General features: G+C 48.5%; 1 protein-coding gene across 1 annotated transcript in view; it reads left to right on the forward strand.

Moving 5' to 3' along the window:
• The first annotated feature begins 530 nt into the window (after window positions 1–530).
• The window catches only part of itga5 (integrin, alpha 5 (fibronectin receptor, alpha polypeptide)), a 32,970-nt gene continuing 18,399 nt past the window's right edge, over window positions 531–15,101 (forward strand). The window contains exons 1-8 of the mRNA XM_084014548.1: window positions 531–979; window positions 9,630–9,760; window positions 13,762–13,862; window positions 14,327–14,450; window positions 14,549–14,610; window positions 14,696–14,741; window positions 14,830–14,955; window positions 15,038–15,082. Of these exons, the coding sequence (XP_083870674.1) occupies window positions 771–979; window positions 9,630–9,760; window positions 13,762–13,862; window positions 14,327–14,450; window positions 14,549–14,610; window positions 14,696–14,741; window positions 14,830–14,955; window positions 15,038–15,082 (844 nt within the window). The 5' untranslated portion in view covers window positions 531–770. The remainder of the gene's footprint in view (window positions 980–9,629; window positions 9,761–13,761; window positions 13,863–14,326; window positions 14,451–14,548; window positions 14,611–14,695; window positions 14,742–14,829; window positions 14,956–15,037; window positions 15,083–15,101) is intronic.

Below are 15,101 nucleotides of genomic sequence, written 5' to 3' on the forward strand. Positions count from 1 at the left end.
GAGCAGTTGGGGGTTTATATTCCTAGTTTTAGCACGTTTATAGAATCATTAAGGAAGCTAAATATAACAAAAGAGAAAGGAATACAGAGCAATACCATTATGGCTCAAGCAAACGGGTGGAATTCCTCACTTATCAGTGAGAACCTCGTGAGATAATGATCCATTGGGATTATCATGTCATTTACAGCAGCTCGGTTGGCCGTGTGAAGTCTCATTGGCGTTCCCATCACCTAACAAACAAACACGCTCCTCCAAAAAAAAGGCAGATAACTGTGAGATAAAAAAAAAATCCTTTGTTCTTTTTTGGTTAATAATCTTAGTGTCCCTGAAGTCAAAAGTGCACATCTTCTTAAACATTAGTACTCCAGAGATAGGGGTTAGTGGACAAGAAGTGCCCTCTTCTTCTTCTTCTTCTTTTTTTAAGGGAATCACACGCTCCTCCTCCTCCTCCTTCCAAACTTTTTTTTGTTCGGTCACGGCTGTGGGAACTCCCTGCGCGTCCGTGAGTCGTGAGTAGGTGAGCGGGAGGAGGCGTGGGCCCCGGAGAAAGAGAGAGAGAGAGGAGCGGAGAGGAGCTGACGGAGCATTAATGACACACTGGCCGCTTAGAGCGACGGGGATGCACTTTTAGACGCGTTCCCAACCGCTGTGTTCAGGCACGACTCGGACTCGAAAGCGCCCCCCAAAAAGAAAAGAAAAAGTGGGACAATTTCCACATTTGAAAACAAAACAAAAAGAAGCAACGCGAGTGGATTAATTTATTGTCAAATATGGGCTCGGAACGATCTCGCGTAAAGACGCCGGGCAGAGCAGCGCTCCTCGGCCGCTCGCTCCTTTGTATCAGCGGGCTGTTGCTCACTCTTTCCCAGCCTGCCTGCGAGGCGTTCAACTTGGACGTGGAGAACCCAGCTGTTTACAGCGGACCTAACGGGAGCTACTTCGGATATGCTGTGGACTTTTATTTGGCCGATTCCTCCAGGTGAGTTTTCCTCTTCTTTCTTCTTCTAAATGTTTTTTTTTTTCAAGCACAGAAGTGATGTAAAATTAGTTTTTAAATAATAATCTACAAGGATTGCGAGGCCTTCCACCAACAAGCTCCACTACAGTCGGAAACATTTTTTTTTATAACTATCTTTGCGCTTTAAGATGCCCAGATTTGTGGACAAATGTGTTGCGCGCAGCCTGCAAACTTTCCATGGGGGGAGTTTAAATGTTTGCAAAACGACATAAAGTTATAGAGTTTACAAAATAAATTGTGGGATGTTGTTGTGGCTGGCTCTGGCATTATATGAGGGTTCTGTGTGGATACATGCCTGGCGCACACGCCTTCAGCGCGCACACATCTCACTGCAATTTAATACATTCTGGAAATCACATTAGTGTTCTAAAAGGAAAGGAGAGTAAATGCTCATATCAAAGAGTGGCTATTTCATCATAAAAAGCCAAACAAAGAGCTTTCTGAATCGCCATGCAGTCCTAATCTCGTTGCTCTGCAAGATGACATTTCATTCTGACCCTTTGACCTACCCTCACCTTTAATACGCTGATGAACCCCCCCCCCAAAAAGCCGCTTAACTGCCACATTTCAGCCATCACATCTTATTGGTGTGAAACGCTGTGATAGTGATGCTTTCCCGGCTCAGTGGGGATGTGCCAGCATGCTGGGGTTGTATCACACCCCTCCCCAAGAGATTGTTTGCATCGTTTGGATGGACCGATGCACACATGCCTGTGGTCAGCTCTAATAGCAGTATGAAGAGAACATCATGTTGTGGTGCATTTCCACTGTTCGAGGAGCATGTTTTATATCGGCAGGGGTGCACCGAGAAGAAAGAGGCACGATGGAAAGATCTGCATTTGTGTTGCTGCACATTCGGTCCACTGGCGAGCCTCGGACGCAACCCTGTGATCGTAATATTCATTGACAAAAGGTCCTGCGGCCGCAGTCAGGGTTTCACTCAGACGTGAGCAGACTTCCTGGCTGAGTCTGTGTCTGCTGAGCAGCACCAGCGCTGTCTCGGCCCACTCTGCGACCAGCCAGCGTGCTGGGATTTGAGGAAGGGCTTTGTGCTGAGTGGGCCGCCAGGATCAGCTCTAGTTTCCCCCTGTTTCTCCTCCCCACATCCCTGGACGGTCAGACACTCAGACATGGGGAGATCCCCCCCGCCCTCCTCCTGGCCCTCGATGTCTCTTTAAAAACTCGCTGCTATTCGGTCTTCACCTCTCTGCCTGGGAGCTTCGGCAAAGCGGTATGATTTAGGACGTGAAGCATGAATGCATGAACCCCTCTTTCTCTCTCCAGCATCCCCCTCCTCACTTCCTCCTATGCTGATGTCATTCTGCAGCAGGCAGCTTTTTAATTCATCCATCCCCCCACCGTCTAGCCTCGCTCCCCATCATCTCTCCTCGACTCATTAAGTGCGAGACAGCGTAGACGTCATCGCTCTGCTGACTTAATCTGAACTTTTCTACAGTCAGGACGCCGTGCTTATGGAGGAGGAGACGAGACAATGGCTTTTATGTGAGCAGGAAAAAGAAAACCCCAGTCCTCTATAATTTTCCTGCAAGGATGATGAGTATTCAGAAGTCAAATGTCAAACGGAGCAAAGCATGAGCGGGTTTAAGATCGTGACTCATCGGGTTTATCTGCAAAAACCACATGTATCTGCCAGTTTTCATTCACAGCTTCTTAGAAGTGGACATCAGGAGATATGGGGAGAGCGTTGAAAATGAGTTTCTTTTATCTTGTGTTTTTCCCATCACGTCATCGCCCACACTGGAGACGTTTCTTTGGGGGGAGCGGGGGAAGTAGCTGGAACCCGGGTAGGGTCAGCTGAGGGCTGCGCAGGGAGTTTCTTCATGTCGGGATGAGCTGCTTTTAGCCCGTCTCCCACGTTTAGAGTGTTCATCACCGGCTGGACTACAGAGGTACATAAGCAAAGCGAGACGGATGGCAGATGTAGATGCAGAGACGAGGGAGGGAGGGAGGGAGGGAGGGAGATACGTCCCCCATCCATAAATGCCCCTGACAGGCCTGCGAATACAAAGGCTTCCTCTCTCCCACTTTGACGCCCGTCCTTGACAACAAGTTTATATATAAGCAGCGGGGTCTGTCATTGCCCTGCGGCGCCCAGCGTCATAAAATTGAGTTTGGACACCAGTAGCCGGCCCACCGTGGAAAAACGCCCGAGGATAGTGAACTGTGTGTGTCAGATACGCCACAGGAAAGGGCGAGAGGATATATGGTCCCCCGTTGAGTGTGTGTGTGTGTTATTTCATGTTGAGTGAAGGTGGCCAACTTGTCCCACGCACGCCCGCCTCTTCATCATGGGAAGGTCTTCTGAAGGGATGACTCCTCACACACTTTATAATCAAACAGTGACTCCTCTTTGACTCTCTCCAGTGCCAGGCAGAGATAGGGGGAGTGGATCATACCGAAGATAGAAGGAGTCAAAGGGTCAGAGGGCTGTAAATAATAACAGACTTGGCTCTGGAGTGTATGAAAGGATGAGACAGCTTCTGCTGCCTGTTGGAACTTTTGAGGAAACACACATTTATAACTCCCCCTCCCCCTATTTTGGATTTGGACTGCTCCAAATGAGATTATAGCGCCATTTAAAAGTTATGTTCGTTGATGGATGACCCTCTGATGGAGATAGTAATATGTTCCAGTCCCTGCATGTGTTTCAGTGATGTGTGACCGGGGGGACAAATGCAGGGGTCAGCCCGTCCATGTAGGTCACTCTCCTGGAGTTCAGCCTCTCAAACAGGGTTAGAGTTGAACTAATATTGACATTGGACTGAGTTCTCTTTCGGCCACTAAAGCTGCGATGTTTTCCCTACGAGGTCCCTCTCCATATATGATCAGTCTCATTCGGGTCGATTTGTTTTCATTGGTGTCCTTTTCTGTGGACTAAATGAAACCAGTGAGTGGTTCAGCTGCAGGAGCACAGCTTGTATATTTGCGCTGCCAAGCTTTTCGTCATCCAGGTTTCTCGTCGTTGCGTGCAGACAATGGGGCTCTTTGTCTGACAGCACAAAATGTTTACTGTTTTCCATTTGAGGAGCTTTCACTATGACTCACTTCTTTCTTAATTTATTGACCTTCTGAAACAAAGCAGCTTCATGCTGTCAAACTTCGTACGCACCTATGATAATCGGGCCACTAGGTCGGGAAGATTAGCGTCTGCAAAGGTCAGTAGGGACGTACTTCGCTTGGCTACGCCGCAGTCTGTCTCCAACGTAAAGCGCCTGTCTACCTTTTACTGCTCTGTTGGTAAAAGGGGGCTTTAAATAATGAGCCGGTGTGTGTTTCACTGGAAAAAGATGTCAGTGAGGAGGGTGACGATGTGTTTAAAGAGCCTGTGGATGCCTGCTGTAGTGAGTTGGGAATGCCCAGAGGACGTCATGTCTGCTTTGGAATGGAGTTAGCTATTGGTCAGGGTCGTCCTGACTCATACTTTGCTAGATTTAATCTCTGAGAGCCAGCAGGCCTGGCTTGTTTTAACCCCCCAGGTCACTAAATGACTCACATCAGGATAAAGACTCTCCTTTATATAGCAACAAGCAAATGACACCATTGTCTGTGTGTGCAATTATAAAATCCTTTGCCCCAATTAGCATCTCATATTTAGATGGAAATGAGACGCAACTTCTCTGGATGTATTCGTATGTATGCATGCGTGGGTGCAGCCGGGGTTGTGGGGGGTGCACAGGCAAAGTGTTTCAACAGCTGCCCCCCCCCCCCCCCCCCCCCCCCCGTCACCACGTTTAATACAACAGCCTCTCTATCCCGAGGTGAGAGGACTGGACCCCCTGACGGGGGCTTTGTGGAGAGGTGTGAACCACCAGCAGTTAAACTCCCTGCAGGAGGATTATGGCGTTTTAGGGCTGTTGGTCTGTGAAAGGGGAGGGAGGGGTTGTATTTGGGGGGGATGGGGGTGGGAAAACAGTTTGGCACGAGAAAATGCACCGGTTTGTCCTTTTTTAGTCATTTTGATGTTTTTTTTTAAAAATAGCGGTTTCAAATGTCTCACTTGCCACCTGTGAAATGTCTTCTTCTGCATTGTTGGTGGTTCTGACAAAGCAGCTGCTGGTTTTCACACATTAACCATGAAAGCATAAGAACGGTATTATTCAGCCACTGACCAGTCACAAATCAAAACAGCAACCGCTTAAAAAGCTTGATGTGGACCTTTCTGATTTAGTTACCGGGCAACCGAACCACCAAGCCGCAGTGTAGCGTAAAACCCTGGAGTCGGAACTCTAAACATTACATTTTTCCTGTGTGACAATAAACAACATTGTTTGCTTACCTTGGCCAACAGCACTTGAGATTTGTAGGCCACTTGTCGCCCGACACTATTATACCGAGGAAATGTTTTTTTGTGGTGATGGTGGGATCACATCCAAGACCGACCGGACTGTTCATCTGATCAACGCTGGTCCGTGAGGGTTCACATCTCAATGGCTCCCTTTCAAGGTCGTCCCGGAGGGATAGCTTGTCATAAAAGACTTTCTCTGGGCCTCTAAAGCAACATACAGATCCTTTATCTGGTTTTTACAGTAGTATCTGCCCCTTCAGCATAGCACAGTAGACTCTCTGTAGTCAGCACACGCCATCCCAGCAGGCACTGCTACTCTCATCATCTTCAGCAACGTGTGTGTGTGTGTAGGTGTGTGTGTGTGTGTGAGTAGACGATCGTCCATATGGCAGCCGTAAGGACTCGAGCAGCTTCTGTCTGGCCTTGGTTTCTAAGAGGACCTGAGGCTACCCGTGTGGCTCCATGTGGTCTAGAATATGTCATCACACGCAGCCCATTTCTGTCACTCAGCTGATCTCAGCGTCAATATTGCTGCAGGATGACACAATATAATCATTCATGAGTTTTATGCCCACCAACTGCCTGCTCCCATTGAGCCGGTTATCATTTAATGAGTGTGGTGGAGGGATTTTCCAAAGATTGTTTGTTGTATATTTTCTCTTCGGGGGTTTTAGGGCAGCGAAGGTCGAGAGCTTTCCTCCGAGTTTCTCTGCTGATACGGAGCCACTCCGGTGTTTAAGCACTTGTTGATAGCTCTGTGTACACTCCACGGGTCCCTGTACATGTTTTACTTTTGGTGTTGCTGAGGTTTGAAGGCCACGAGCCCCCCCCCCCCCCCCCCCCCCTTCCCTCTCTCCATTTGTGTCGGTGCCATGGCGTTTGTGTTTATGACTGCAGGTGGTGACTTCAGCCGGCACTGGCAGCCTTTACATGTGATTTCACCTCCCCCTTATTTCTAGCTTAAAATGGTTATAATAGTGTTCAAGTGACATCAGCTTTTTGCAGCTGGGTGGAAGACAATTAAATGTGGAATGGGACTGGAGGGGCGGGGGTAACAGAGGAATTTGCCCTCTGACAACCTCCTTCTGTAACCTCATCATAAACGGCATTAAGCCATGGCTACGCACGATAGTGTCGCATCAGCAAGTTCCAACACTCTGCAACCCCCCTAATTTCTCAACCCCACATAAAAATGGTGGTTACAGTCTGGCAATTGTGGTGTGGTGAGTTTTTTTTTTTGTAGAATGTCCTCTGATTGCTCGAGATCGAAATTAGACAAACACAGTCCTCGGTTCAAGCTGTTGTTTATGCATCCGTCGCTTACAGCCCGAATCCCTTACAGTAGTTTAATTAATGCTTAATTGTCAGCTGGGGGATGGTGGAGGTCATTAGTGGCTTGGAGGGCTAGACGTGGTGCAGCCGGCGATGCTTTACATTCTCCTGCCCCCCCCCCCCCCCCCCCCACCTACATGATGTTGCTCTCTGTTGAAGCGGGTTTTGCTTTTCATCCACAGCAGCAACAACACTGAGAAACGTGTAGCCAAAACATTCCAGGGAACGAATGACTGAAGATCAGTCATGGCTTCTCAAATGCATCTTGAGCTTTGCCTGCTGCGATCCCCATCCAACATGCGACGCCGGCGCTTTTTAATCCCTCCGAGAAGTGAGCAGCCTTTTGTCTGGAGCTATTCTCAAACCACCGGGGCGGGGCCCCACGTGTGGGCCTCGGAGTCATTTACAAAGCATGTTATTTTCTGTCTAAATGTCCAAGAGAATTCACATAAATGAAGGGGGAAAAAAAACACTGAATGAAGTGCATCATTTCGGTGACTAGTTTGAATATCACAACGTCGGTAATGCCACATCATCAGGGAGAGACGTGTTTTGCCACGGTTGGCTTGCTGATGCAGCGAGATGGATCTGTTTTTGAAACCACCAGTTAACGCTCCAAGAGAATATGAGCCTGCAGACGTTAAATCTGCATTCATAAGGACAGGCAGTGATGGTGAAGGTAAGCAGAATATTTTATTTTGGTCATTACAGTTGTCAAAGACATAAACATATTTACAGTTCAGTTTATTTATGCTATGTATCGTCAAGGTTCAAATCAATCAAAGGTTGAGAACCCCTGGTCTAGACTGGATTTATCCAAAATGAGTCTGCTCTTCTTCACCTGAACAACTGAGGGTCGCTCGCCAATTCCATACATTTGCATATCCATCCCAACACCGGGCCGTACACTCCGCCTACTTTCACACAGGAATTTGTAACGCAGCACTCAGCCGACAGCCGTCGCGGCTTCATTTAATGCTAATGACGCCAACGAAGCTCTACCTCCTTGAGAACGCAGCCGGCAGATAAGGAGATGGGTGGAGAAATGCCGGTGCAGTATGAGACTGATCCTCGCCAGATAAAAGACCCATTAAATGCTAATTCCTCCTCATGTGCAGTGCTTTCAGATCGCTATCAAACCTCTGTTTGCACATCTGGGTAAGGTAACGAGAACTCGGCTTCCACCGGCAACTTACTGATTAAAGCGTGATCCGCTAGTTATGTTATTTCCTGTATTTATTTATTTTTCTCCTCCGTTGAGAAGCTGCCACAGACGACTACGGCTATTCACTACATGTGATTCTACAGAAGATGCTGCGCCTTCCGGTTTACTTGTTAGTGGAGACATTTTCTCCATTTCTAAAAGGTTCTAAAAGCTGTGTTCTTCACCACAGGTCCTTCTTACAGTTTTTAGACAGATATCTAGTGCTGGCAGGTGACGAGAGTGATGACATGCAGCAGGGCAACAGAGTCTGCGCTTGTTAAATATTTGCTGACTGCTTGCGTAGCTTGTGTGTGTTTTCAGACAGCGATGGGGAGATCCTCAGCTGTCTCATCGTGAGACTCCCTGGCCAGGACGCCCCCTCTGTGATTCAGATCACTGTGCAGGTGGAGCTCTGCTGCTCTGCCGGGATATTCCCGTAGCCTGCATATGTGGTCAGAACATGCTTCTTGCTCCCCCCCAAAAAACGGACCGATCCGTTTCTTTTCCTCTCTTCCAACTCGGCAGTTTCTGCTCCACATTTGGAAATTGGCATCGCACCGTATTCTCTTCTCTTCCGAGGTATTCAGACCACAGTGTCGGTGTGAAATTAAACCCAGAACTTCTGCTCCGTGACCTTCCCTTTGTTCTCCACGCAGTTGTGTGTTTTTGAAACCACGGGAGATGAAATGATTTGAAAGCCTTGTAGCCTGTTCGATCCCCCCCCCCCCCCCCCCCCCTTATAAGCTTTTTCTGCATTTTGTCATCTGAGGTAATAGAAGGGTTCAGTGGGATTCATTACGGTGGATTACAAGGTCTCGGAATTTTGCACGGTTTAACTGCTTTTTGACTCATGCTGGCTCCTCCGTCTTCCTCTGAACCCTGCTGAGTTGTTACCCCTGGGGGGGGGGGGCAGGATGCTACGTTTAGCCAAGATGTAAACGCTCATGCACTTTTGGAAGATCGGGGGCAGGAAAGGGCTGGTCTTCCTGTTGCGGAGCCCCCTAGACACCGTCTGGTCTCAACGGTCCCTTGCCTCCTTTACCCACATCAATGCCAGCATCTGTGTCAGTGATGCTTGTTGGGTCAAGCGGGTCCAGAATGAGGTCATGATCAAACCATCCACTTCAGACACATTACCTACTTTACCATGCCCAGATCTTTTGTTTCCGCCATTAACTTATCATCCCTCACTTTTCTTTGTCTCCTTCATCCGAAGGCACCTTGCCAGTTCTTCCTATGTCCGTTGAAGTGGTCGGCTGCCTCCCTTTCAGCTGTACAGTGCAGCTCCAAGGACATGGAAGCTTAGTGCCACAGCTGAAGAAACAAGAGCGTGACTCCACTTAGCCTGTCTGTTTTTCTTGTTTTCCTATTGAATCTGCACCCACGGGGGGGAGGGGGGGGGGGGCATGTGTGACCATGCAAGTGTTTCTCCCGACCTACCAAGTGGAGTAAATGTTTCTGTGAGCATCACATACGCACATGTCACAAGCAGCAAGTCCCCCGTGCTATATCCCATATGGGGATTATGTAAAAGGGCGCTGCAACCTGTTAAAATGTTTTGCTTGTGAGTCAGAATGCAAGTCGCTAAGCGGTAAAATGTGCGTACATGCATCAAGTTTAAGGGTGGGAGGTCTGGAATGCAACTTTTAATTGAGGCCAGGCTAAGAGCTGCAGACCGTGGCGATGGTTTGGTAAAGAAATGCAGGTTCGGTTAAACTTGTAACACTATATGTAACCGCAAAGTTGTCTCTCTGTCTGTCTTCTTGCAGTGTGAGCGTGGTGATAGGAGCTCCGAAGGCCAACACCAGTCAGGTGGACGTTATAGAGGGAGGGTCCGTCTTCTACTGTCCATGGAGCCTCAGCCAATCAGATTGTCACGCCATCGAGTTTGACCCCGAAGGTAAGCGTTATGACGGAGCTCGTCTGCTGGTCTAGCTTATGATTCGTTATTGATTGCATGTGACTGTGTGAGTGTTTTCTGGATGTGGTGTTCAAACTTGCCGAGGTGTGCTGTCTCTCGGAGCGTTTCCTCTCAGGTCAGGATCGGGCGTCAGCGTTCCGCTCCACCGAGCTGCTGTTAGGCCGTGTTGGTTCCTGGACGCAGGATGATCCCCCGGCTTTTTTTTTGTTTCCTGTCCGTGTCCTCTCTTTGGGCATGAAAGGGATAATGGGGTGTTGAAGAGGTTTTTGAAGGATACTCTTTCCTTCCTCTAGGCTGTGTTTGTGTTGGCTCGCCCCCGGGAGCTGTAGGGGAGATAAGCGACCAATAAACAAATAGGTCACACAAAAGAAATGTCCTGTTTCTACGACAGGTGGAGCAGACAAAAAAAAAGGCTCCGGTTGAGTCCGAATTAGGTAAAGTGGTTTTGTGGAGAACACAAGGTCGTTGTTTAATGAATGGCTTCGTGTTTCAGTAGGTTCCCATCGGTCAGTGTTGCACAATGGAGCCGCGGCGAGGTGAGGAAAGGAACTAGCTTTCAGATCGACTTTGCCCCGGGAACACACAATTCACGTACACAAGCTGATATGAATCGCACATATAGTGGGACGGTAACCGCGGTGCTTTTGGCTTCTTCCCTGAGAAATCAAACCTTAGTAATGTGGGCCAACTTAAATTCACGGCCCATAATGCACAATAGAGAGATATTCCGCTGGGTGTTTCACAAGACTGGTTTAACAACATTCTTTTATTGGACACATCACTGCTGGGTACCCTTTGCTCCATCGTTTTTGCATGTTTTTTTTTTTGCTTGCAACATAAAAATGTGTTGCACATCCACGGCCGCTGGCTGGAGGCCACGGCGAGTGATGTCATGTGCGAGCAGCGAGGGCCTCACAGTGAAGGTTAGTCCCTTGGGCTGTCAGAGTGTGTCCTTCATATTTTCTGAGGGCCTTTTTGAAAGAGCTGATTAGAGTGCCAGAGCCGGTTCTGACATCTGGATCACAGCAGAACAACAGTGGAGCGATGCTTAGTGCAGGACATCGACATGCAAATGTGGCGATGCCAAACAGCTGTTCCACGGATGACATTTACTGCCGCAATTCAATTACTTAAGCTAAGACTGTTTTCATTGCCAATTCTGATGAATATATGCTAAAGCAATGAACAAAAAGGCAGTCAGGCAGTCTTTTTTTTTTTTTTTTTTAAAGTCCCAGTGAATTATAAGAGAGGACATCTATAGCTTCAGAATAGCAGCGTAACTTTTTGATCGGACCGCTAAAAAGTGGTCCGGTTTTAGAATGTAGCGCGATATGGCGCTAAAGAGGACCGTGGCTCCACATACTTCCCTTGTCGTTAACAGTTACAGATTAATGAGAGGATGTCATGATGGTAATGGTTGAAAACCTTTCATGGGGAGTCTTCCACGAGAGTAGGCGGTGTCATACGTCTTACTGTCCTTTTGGTGTGTTTGAGCTGTGACCCAGAGGCCATAGACCCTCTTAATTAGTCTAACTAATTGGGTCAAAGTGGCCCTCCCATCCACTTCCCGTTCCATTGAGATAAGAGCCTGTCAATGGATCCGGGAGGAGGAAAGGGGAGCGAGGGCAGCAGCGAGGCTGTGAGAAGGGCACATACAGGATGGGAGAAAGGGAGGGAGGGAGGGAGGGAGGCTAAGAAGGCCAGAGGGGAAGGAGGAAAGAGGGAGAAACCAGAGCCCTGTTCCTCTGCTGGGTCCCCCTCTGTTCTCCTGCTGCTCGGTACTCCCACGGGGGCAGCTGATGTGATGAGTGAATTTGGCCATTTGTCTTCAACCCCTCTGACACACACAAAAATACTCACATTGAGAGGCTATAACCCACTAATGGCTGTTGCCTCGCACACGGTTCAAAGGCGAGAGTGACTCTACGGACGCACTCCAGACCCCCACAATCCTCTGCTGCTCCCGGGAGAGAGACCGGGCCCGGCGCCATGTCACAGCGGCGCTACCGCTCTAACGGGCCTCCCAGGGGGTCTTCGGATGTTGTTGGGGCCCGTCTCTGGGTTTCCCTCTATCTCGCCCACGAATCTCCTCCGACTCGCAGACAACAAGCAGAACTTTTCATCACCCGTTATAGTGACACAGAACTAATGCTGGAACTAATGCTGGCATGTGAGCTTCTCTCTCTTTTACACGGCTAGATAACTGATCAGTTTCTGCTGCTACTTGTGGTCGCCGTGGTAACATTACTCAGATCGCATACCATGCACTACATATCTACTATTTAGCATACTTTTCTGTGAATAAACAATAGTTTGTATCTTTTCGGACGCAGTGAACTTACCAAGTCACTTCTCCTCCTTGCCATCTGGAAACGTGTAACCGTGACAACCCGTGACCAAACGATGATTTGTGAGAATCATAAAGTCTGAACTCATTTAAAAATATATATTAACCTAGCGAAGTGGAATCTCATACTTACACTTGAAGTGTAATCGACGTTACTGAGCCTTCCGCCATTGTTATGAACTTCGCCACTGCAGTGCATTGTGGGATAATAACACCAGCATCATGTCTGATGCCTACGTACTGTAATATTTCACCAGAAATAGTACGCAATTCACATCCTATGTGTTTCATGCTACGGTTTGGGACATTAGCTTACTAAGTAGCATGGTAGGATGGAATTTGATGCGACCGCTGCGCCGCTCCTACCTTCCCCTGGTGGCTTTGCGTCAACCTTATCCAAACAAAGACCCCGAGTTGTGTAAATATCAAGAAAGTGTTAGCTTTAAGATTAAGGGCCATGCAGCAAGGAAGATTACTTAAAGCAACAAGCTTATGAGGGAGCCGTTTGAAGTGCTGGTCATGCTATTAACTGTATGGCTTCTATGCAGCGCTGCTGTAGGCCCGTGATGAAGAACGATAGCAGGAAAACCCCTGGTGTCAGAGATTAGGCTGCAATACAGCAGAGTTATTCAAAACTATAATCTATCTGCTTACTGTCCAGGGTGAAGGGCAGCAGCACTCCCCAAATGCAAAGGAGAGAAAGGGCTGTTGAGACGTGGACACCAGGGCGAGATAGTGTAAGGGGAAAAAAAGAATAGAAAGACGGAGATAATATTGAAAATGAAAACAGAGAAAGAGGGAGATAAGTGTGTGCCTAAACAGAGATGACTGGGAGGTTGCTATGAGGAAGCTGGGCCAGAGTGTGTATGTTATCCTTGGACCCCAGCCCCCCCTTTTCCACAACGACATGGAGCAGCTCCAGGCTGCCTAGTTGGCTGGGAAGAAAGACCAGGGGCGGACAGGCATGCGGAGAGAGACGCCTGACTCACAGCCTGCCTTCTTCACATCCACATAGGTCGTGATCTCTTGCAGAATCTAGCCTCAGGCTCTTTTGCAATATGGTGGTTTGACTAAGTCTTCAGGGGGAATGAGTCTGAGAACTGCAGGGGCTCAAGAATGACCTGAAATTTGAACTTTCCTTTTAGATGTCAGCTCTTACTTGGAATCCTTCCGCGTGTGAGCTATGTGGAAGTGATGTGACTTCCTTGCCTAATCGATTTGTTTGCGTTTCATTCTACGTTGCAGCGCAGACGCAACATCTGTCCGCCAATAAAGCTGTGTTTTGAATCTGACTCCCCGGACCATCTGTCATGTCACCTGCTGCTGTCAAAGCGTCGGAGTGGGAGATCAGTGTTATTGGCCAGGTGGTCAAACAGAACGAGGGGTCAGCGAGGTTAAGCTAGTCTAGTCCGAGCCCGGCCGAGCTAAGAGAACCACTATCTCCTGAGGAGTCGCTGAGCGGCAAATACCAACCAGAGTCTCATTGTCTTAGCTTCACAGCTGGGGTCTTTAAGCTTTCTGCCAATAGTCCAGCTGTTTCCAAAGGGCCGAATTAAGATACTCCACATCCGAATAAAGGAATGCATGTTTTGTCATAGTGCTATTACTCATTTTTCTTGTGTTTTCTTCCCAGGGGATCGCAGGATCTTGCTCAACAACACGGAACACCAGGTTGATTTCAAGTCCCACCAATGGTTCGGCGCCACTGTGCGTTCTCACGGTGACACGATTCTGGTAAGGCGACCCTCTCTGGGATGACTTTGGGGGGGTTGGGCAGAGGAAGACTGTGAGTTTCAGCTTTGCACTGCACCACTGGTGTTCTCCACTGTTATGATTGGGGGCTTTTAGTGAGGCCTGGCCACATGGCGCGTCTCACTCTGACGTTGTGTTCTTTGTTGGAAATTCTCACAGATTACTGTCCATTAAGTTGTTGTCACTTGGGTCCACTTTTCACCTCCCGCTTCGACACACCGTAAAGAAATGTTTTGGGCCACCCCCCTCCCACCCCCCCATGACATCAAAGTTGAGCCGCCACTTGTTTGGTCTGATAGTGCAGGTTGTGACCTGGGTTGAGTTACTGTGGTTACCCTGCTCCAGATGTACCGCTGACCTCGGCCCGGGTCTCCTCCCGAGTTCACCAGTGTGATGTTGCAACTGGAAAAATCTCCCACCTAAAAGCTCCCTCCCCTCCCCCCCAGGCTTGTGCCCCTCTCTACTCCTGGCGGACTGAGAAGGATGTCGCCCATTCTGACGCTACGGGAACCTGCTACCTCTCAGCCCGTAATTTCACCAAATTCGTGGAGTACGCTCCCTGCCGCACAGGTAACTTGTCACCCCTCTATCTGGGATTTCGTTTAGGGGAATTGTTTTTTGGTTGACGCAGTAATTCATCACGATGGACCTCTCCCTGTATGTTTCAGAGATCAGTGATGCGGTGGGACAGGGCTACTGTCAGGGAGGATTCAGTGCTGACTTCACAACGGTAATAACTAAGCCACCAGCAGAGGTTTCTAGCATAATCTTTTGCTTTTTTTTCCTGATAGTCATCTGTAAGTTTTATCTTTCAGGATGGCAAAGTGGTATTGGGAGGGCCAGGCAGCTACTTCTGGCAAGGTATGTAGGGACATTAGTCAGCCTCGTGGAAATCTGGAAAAACCAAGCCTCAACAGTCTAGTTTAATTTCTCCGTGGTCTCACTTTAGGTCAGGTGATCTCTGCAGCTAAGGAGGACATCATCAATGCATACTACCCAGGCTACTTCATGCAGTCTGTGGAGGGCCAGATCCAGACCAGACAGGTCATGGCCTCACATGACGACAGCTTCCAAGGTACGGGAATCTTTTTATGATAACTGTGCATTCACACCTATCTGCGTTAGTTTGAGGCTGACGTCCGTCCTCTCGTCTACAGGCTACTCTATTGCGGTTGGAGAATTCAGTGGTGATGAGGTGGAAGGTGAGTCAATAAAACAGAG

The sequence above is a fragment of the Eutrigla gurnardus genome (genome assembly GCF_963514095.1).
Source record: "Eutrigla gurnardus genome assembly, chromosome: 8".
NCBI classification, from domain to species: domain Eukaryota; kingdom Metazoa; phylum Chordata; class Actinopteri; order Perciformes; family Triglidae; genus Eutrigla; species Eutrigla gurnardus.